The 7156-nt window shown below is 38.7% G+C and overlaps 1 protein-coding gene across 1 annotated transcript; it reads left to right on the top strand.

Moving 5' to 3' along the window:
* Window positions 1-2205: 2205 nt before the first annotated feature.
* LOC145780663 (uncharacterized) lies at window positions 2206-5268 on the top strand. Its single transcript, XM_082592284.1, has 3 exons — window positions 2206-2300; window positions 3930-4117; window positions 4530-5268. Exons 1-3 carry the CDS (start codon window positions 2247-2249, stop codon window positions 5266-5268), a joined length of 981 nt encoding a protein of 326 aa, XP_082448410.1. The 5' UTR covers window positions 2206-2246.
* The last annotated feature ends 1888 nt before the right edge of the window (window positions 5269-7156 follow it).

The raw sequence follows: 7156 nt of genomic DNA, 5'->3' as shown, positions 1-7156 counted from the left end.
CTGACAGCTTGCACAAGACTTTTGCATATCTTTAAAACCGAATCTTATTACCCGGTTGTTACCGTTTTGGATTAAGATAGTTTAGGATCCGAATCCTTCTGGATTCGATATTCTGAATTGCCCATACCTAGTATGGTATTCAGTGTTAAGATAAGCTACGGATTACGGAAAGTATACAGTACCTTCATATTTTCCAGACTATCTAAATCTTCCTACAATATCACATTGTTTGTGGTACGTTCGCTGTTCAAGCATTAGCAAGGAAAACGAATTATTTCCTTTGTTTCGAGCATTTAAAGAGAATGTCCGGCTGTCCGCACTGATTGATAACCTCTGTTAATAATTTGTGCCATAAACAGCAATAATTTTAATCTGCTATTTTGATAATGATATAATAATTATGGTAATTTGTGCCATAAACAGAGTTTTTTAGGCAATTGACTGATTTGTTTTGATGCTAAAGCAGCTACGTACTGCCCATTGTGTTATACTTACGCCGCTTCGTTTATTTGTATGTGCGTCAGCAAAATCTGACATTTTGTCGACTCTGTGTTGAATTAACGTAGTTAAAAGTTTGCGGCGGCAAAGACAGCTTGTACCTTTTCGTGTATGAGGAATTATTTCTCTTTTCGTACTATAAATGACGTCTGTGCTTGTCATGTAAAGCTTAAACTGTAGTGTACTCATCACTCAACATTGATAAATTTCCCTTTCACGATTTCAAAAGGCACACTTGACCTACTTCTTAAGTACAATTGATCTACAAGTAGCAAGGCACTTAAAAAGTTAAAACTGGCTTGTCTAAGGTGTAATTTGACCAAATGGGAGCAAAGTTTGTTAAAAATGACTGCGCATTACCGAAATTGACTAAGTTCAAAATTCAACAATTTTATTCAACTGAGTTTGTGGCGCGTGCGATTTTGGGCTGGTGTTTTCGAGTGAATGAGTTCGATACTACTCAGAAGCGCTTTTCTTAAACTAAATTTTGACCCAAAGTGAACTCAATCGTTAGGCTGCTGCATTTTTGTGGTCAATTTTTAATTCGAGTAGCTTTTTTATGTCTTTTCAAATATAAGAGTATTTTTAATTTTTTTGAATTTGAGAATTTCTCTGGCTAAGATTCCGTTGGTCATAAGAGGATGTGACTGTGTTTGCCGATCAATGCATTACATTTTTGCTCTCAAGTTAGTTTGGTGGCTGTAAAAAGTTATATACAATACTTCTTTAAAAAATGGTTTGATCAATGTTCAGTTAATTTTTAGGGCTAGGCAGTTTTTTTTTGCAGGCAGTTTTAGTTTAAAATAAAATGCCTCTGGGTAGTGTCAAACTCATACCCTTGGGGATACCAGCCCAAGAAACATCGCACGCGCCACGGACTCAGTTGAATAAAACAATTAAATTTTGAAGTTACTTTTTTTTTCTTCTTTTGTCTTTGCTTTAAAAGAAAAAAGAATGCGTCATGACCGGTCAAATAGTCACTGCCTTTATTTTAACCTTCCAGCTTCTCCACCTAACTATCATACTGTATTGGCTGTGTTGTACTTTATGTAACTGTGTTATTTTTGTTATTCTCAAAACAGTCTGTATATTTAGGAGAAAATTTAGGGCGTTGGTGTAATTCTAGGTGAAATGGTGTAATTTGGAGGTTGAAATTGCGTCATGAAAAAACTGGAGTCTGGCAACACTGTTATCTTGCATGTAGGTGTCTGCTACTATTCAGTGAAATTCTTTTCGATGAGAGCCCTAGTTGGTGATTTTTTTGAAAATTATCGGGTACCGTAGCCTAATTATCATTGCTGCTTTTACATCGTTTTAACATCGCTAAATGTTGAAATAAGACCTTAACCCCTACTCTTAACCCCTAACCCTATAACGGCAATGATAATTAGGCTACGGTACCCAATAATTTAAAAAAAAAATCACCGAATAGGGCTCTCACCGAATAGGGAACTCACCGAAACGGGCCATTCCATGCATGTGGTGTATTTGGATCTTTCCTAATAAGCCTCTTCAAACACCTTGTAAACTGTTTTTAGGTTTACCATCTTCCAAAAGAAGTTTCGTGTAATTTAACTATGGAAATCTAGAAAAAATGTTGAAAAATACATGTGATGGAATTTGCAATGTGACACAGTTTATAAATTTACGTTCAATAAATGGAAAAATTAATTCAGTCTGCAACTTCGAACAAACATTTTTTGGGAAATGTTGCACCATATATTCTGAACAATTAACTGCACACTGTGATGGCGTCAACTTTATGGAGGTTTCAAATGGAGCACAAAGATATCTTGCGTCAGGTTAGCTAAAGCAAATATTAGGCAAGTTTACATTACACTAGCCTATACCCTAATTAAATAAAAGTGCGTTACTGTATTGCTCATGAAGGCATTGTTTAAAATGCAGAAAAAATACGTTAAATCATAATGGTGTGTTGGTAGCATACATTAGCTGGCATAATGTTCACGCAGATGCTGACATGGGCAATCTGGTGCTCGCAAGCCATACCCTGTTTTTGAGTTTTTTAATCCTGGTATTGTATATAATTATCTAATCCTAATCTTGGTTTAATTTATGCTCATGCTTTAAATCAATTTAATTTTTTTATCACCATATTTACTTGACCGTGCAGGGCCTGCACGCATCAATATAGTGTATTGTGATGTCACTTGCTGCCTTGCATCCTGCTTATCGTCAGACATTAGCTGCTTGGTTAATCAATAATGTTAACAATTCAAGCATAGACAATGACTAGACAGTGTGTATTGTGATTTATTGGATGTTTTGACTGCTTTCTAATCCTGTGTGATTATAATTGGCACTTGTGTAAAATTTTCTCGAAAGTTCATGGCGAACAAAATGTCGGTTTTTGTAGGTTAATCGCTGCCATGGCCGCCTTTACGTTCGAGGCCTGTTTAATACGAGTTTACCACTTCTGTGCTGTATCCCTGACTAACCAAGAAGAGTACAGCAATCTTGCATGCAATGAGTCCGATTGTAAATCCAAGCACTTAAGCTGGCATTTCTCATAATCGTCACCATTTCACATATCACATACAAATGAATTTATTTTCACACGGGTTCAATCATAAATAGCTAAAAATTGATTTTGATCAAGTAGTAGATAGATCAATAAAAAATTTCACGAAAGAGTATGGTATAGAATTGTACCATACCCCAAGCCTAACCAGGAAACAACAACAATGTGCAAAACATTGGTTGACACTAGAACGACCAAGTGGCTTTTTTGACGCATTTCCATTTTTGAACAGCTAGCATTCAGTCAAATGTTGCCCTTTTCGGCTGAAACTTCCTGACATTTATTTGTTTTCTGTAGTCAACCATGTGTGGTTTTTATTACATGTCTATTACAAATAAAAAAAATACACATGAAACTACCTAGAACGACCAAGTGGTCGGTAATGGCGTTCGGTAATGGCGTAACAATAGAATCAAATGTGTCAAATAAAAGTGATAGAAATAATAAATAAATTCTGACCTCATCTGCGAGCATTGTTTGTGATTGTTAGCTTCCTTGAAAACAATAAATCGGAAAAACTGCACCATGCGTTAAAAAAGCCACTTGGTCTTTCTAGGTAGTTGTAAATATCGGTCGTTCTAGTGTTCAATTGATAAAAAAACATAAATGGACAAAAAGAAGCTTTCACTAATACAAACTCTAAGAAGATTGGATCATCCCAACCTTGCGAAAAATGCTCCCTTTGCGACAATCATGGTGAATACCGTAGTATGATCTCATTCTCTACTACAAACCATCTCATCACCAAATCAGAACAAAACTTTGGCTTATATGTTGCCACATGCAAACTATGTAAACAGCAATATGTTGGCCAAACTATTAAATCTGTTTCAAAAGATGGCCAGGTCACCGAACAATGTGGAGCATTGCAATGGTTTGTTTCACTCAGGTGAAGTACAACAAGGAAATGCAGCTTCTTGTCGCATCTGGCTTAGAAAAGGTGAGACGGATGTGGTCACCTTACAAATACTTGAAATTCACCGGAATTGGAATGACTTGTAAATCGTCAACTGCAGCAAGTCGAGCTCTGTACAAGTACACCAGGAAGGATTACATTCGTATGTTTTTGGACCATGGGTGAGTTAAACCAACAATTGCTTGGCGATTATTTTTTACGTAAGTTTTTGTTCCTTACAAAAACTTGCTGACAGTACCGCAGTACGCCTATGAAATTATAAAAACTTATGGGTACCGTTATAGTTATTGTCTTTTTTAAAACTTTGAGGTTAAGGATAAGGATTACTAATTAACATAATCCTATCGGTTCATTTTATATCAGCATTTGTCTATTTTTGTGATATATTTTGTTGTGGGTTCAGCAAAAAAGTCACGCTCAGCAACGGTTTTGCAAACCAAAAATTCCATCTTGAGAGCAAAAGTTGAGTGATTATTGTCATTAGTTTTGAGTTTACAATATAAAAGTTTACAAAATCATACATTGATATACTTAAAGTTGAAATTTGTTTGATAAATATCTTGAAAATTATAGACCAACACGAATGCTAATCTGGCCTGGCCAAACCCACGCCAACGCCTCAACCGACATCGACGCCTCAACCGACACCCACGCCTCAACCGACATCGACGCCTCAACCGACATCGACGCCTCAACCAACGCCTCAACCGACATCGACGCCTCAACCGACACCGACGCCTCAACCCACGCCGACGCCTCAACCGACATCGACGCCTCAACCGACACCGACGCCTCAACCCACGCCGACGCCTCAACCGACATCGACGCCTCAACCGACACCCACGCCTCAACCGACATCGATTCCAGCAGAAGCGACTCTGACTCCTCTCCGGGTGCTTCGAACAAGCCAAGCAATGTTAAAACAGCAGTGACACATTTCAGGAAGATAAACGCAACCCATTATTTTGAAAACACTTCCAGCGGTGATGCTGATCACCGCTCAAGAACTCGCAGGTTCAACGCCCAGAGGCGTCGTCGAAACGTACCCACGAAATGCGGGGTAAAACGATTTGTTCCGACACACCACACGTCACCCAGTGAAGGTGACCCGCATTGTAGCAGTAGCCCAATCCCACATGAAACCCGCCAATCTAACTCAAGTACATCTCGCGAAGAGGAGACCCAGGTCCCAAACGAGCCTTTCCATACCAAGCAGGATTGGCCAAGTGGGGCGCGTGAAGAGAAATTTGCAATGGCAGCCATGAAATTACCGAATGGTCACGACGAAAGAAGCTCGTCTGATGATGAATGATTTGACAACGATTCAGAAGCTGTCTGTTGTCAGTCAGTAGACTATTTTCGTACGTGTAAAAGCGTGGGACTCGCAAATGACTATTTTAGGTCACTGTTGCAGAATTTAAAACAAACTAATGAAAAAAAATTGCGGACGTTTCAGCTCAGTATAAAATCAAGTGAAATTTTTATGGAAAAAAAAGTTTTATGACACATCATCATCATAAGCCATCGTCGGTTTGCAATATGGTAATAGTGCAATATGGTGCATGTTTTGTTTTTGTGGTTCACTGTGGAGATGGTACGTGATAGGTGTATTATTCTGATCATCGTGCTGTCTACCATTTTCCCATGTGAGACTGACTGTGGCATGCTCTGTAACTTGGCTTTCCGGTTGTGCCGAGTCTCGGACCGATATGCTTTTAAACATCGGCCAGATACTAAGCAAACAGGACGAGGTGTTAGGACTTCAGTGCTTTCGGAGCTTCAGTAAATCTTTATAGCACTGAAGATGAAGACAACGCAGTTTTCAAAACTTTTGTTTACTAAACATGAGTTAAGTATCCACATTTTGGGCTCTTTATTTTTTGATTAAACAAATTCGTCTCTTTTCGAGTAAAGTTAAGAGCACAACTCCAAGAATAAGAAGCCAAATTTGAAAAAATATTGCAAATATAAATGTTATTGTTTTAATACTTTTAAATCAAGCCGGGGTTGGTCTTTTTTAACGACTCCGGACGCGCCAAAATCCCTCCGACTTCACAGCCCTCTCGACAAAAGCAGATAAAATGCTTACGAGTTGTGCGTGTATCTAGTGGAAGGTATGTGTTTTTTAATCCTCGAACCGTGAAAAACTTTCTACACAATTTGCCAGTAAGCGAATGCAATACCGGTATATTGTTTTTTACCGTCCATTCAATTATGTTTAAAGATTTTAGATCAGTGGTTCTCAACCTTTTTGTTTTGGCGGACCCCTTTGGTACGTTCGACGCGGTCGCGGACCCTTAAAAAATTGTTATCTGAAATTTTGGTATATCGCTTCTGTAATGGAATTAAATGTTTCATAAGTTAAGTTTCGAAGCGACACACTCATTTGCTGAACTCGCAACGCACTTATGACGATTGATGACATTGACAAAGTTATGTTATGAGCTATATGTTGGCACACAGCATCAAAAATCAGTAATCTATATGTTGATTTAATGTTTTTCAATAAATTTTATCAAAAATCGATAGAATTTTGCTACCGTTGCAAACAGCTTCTTCCTTTTTTCATTTCTATTCAATATTAATTCGTTATAATCTTTGTCATTGCAAAACTGTGAGTAGTGATAGACTGCTGACTAACGTTTGCATTTCTAAGTTCTTCTTCGTCGTATGAGCTGTTCTTCTGGACTATATGTTTGGGCATGATGTCATCAGCCACTCGACAGTCTCGTCATCCAGGGCCTTCAGTCCAAGCGCTCCATGTGGTGGTTGATGGATTGGGCAGTCATGGACGACATGATCTACTGTCTGGTCTGTGGCGCCACACTCGCATCCCGGTGAGGGAGCCAGGCCCCATTTGCACATGTCTGAACGAAAGCGACCGACGCCGGTTCGTAGGCGGTTAAGTCGGACCCACGCAAGTCTTGCGAGGTACATTCCCGGAGGGTGGGGATCGACGTCGGGTAGGAAATCACGGAGTCGGGAGGTGTTGTTTTGCCACTCCATGTTCCATGTGTAGTTCGTCCAGTGTGCCGCACTTATTTTAAGATTTTCAACGTTGTTCAGAAGCTGTCTAAGTTAAGCATTGATTAACAGACTGCTGTCTCAAAAGAATTAAGTTGAACAAAGCCTTACTAAAAAATTGATTTGTTTATATGATGTTTTTTTCGAAACCAAACCTTTAAACTTTCAAAGGACAT

The sequence above is a fragment of the Aplidium turbinatum genome, chromosome 12 (assembly GCF_918807975.1).
Source record: "Aplidium turbinatum chromosome 12, kaAplTurb1.1, whole genome shotgun sequence".
NCBI lineage: Eukaryota > Metazoa > Chordata > Ascidiacea > Aplousobranchia > Polyclinidae > Aplidium > Aplidium turbinatum.
This window is presented reverse-complemented; position numbering and strand designations above follow the sequence as displayed.

What these genes read in the sequence shown, in the direction of transcription:
- LOC145780663 (XM_082592284.1), top strand. Translation starts at nt 2,247, where the DNA reads ATGGCGTCAACTTTATGGAGGTTTCAAATGGAGCACAAAGATATCTTG. An exon ending in ACAAAGATATCTTGCGTCAG is followed by an intron (nt 2,301 to 3,929) that starts GTTAGCTAAAGC and finishes TGTTTCACTCAG; the next exon opens with GTGAAGTACAACAAGGAAAT. An exon ending in CGTATGTTTTTGGACCATGG is followed by an intron (nt 4,118 to 4,529) that starts GTGAGTTAAACC and finishes TGAAAATTATAG; the next exon opens with ACCAACACGAATGCTAATCT.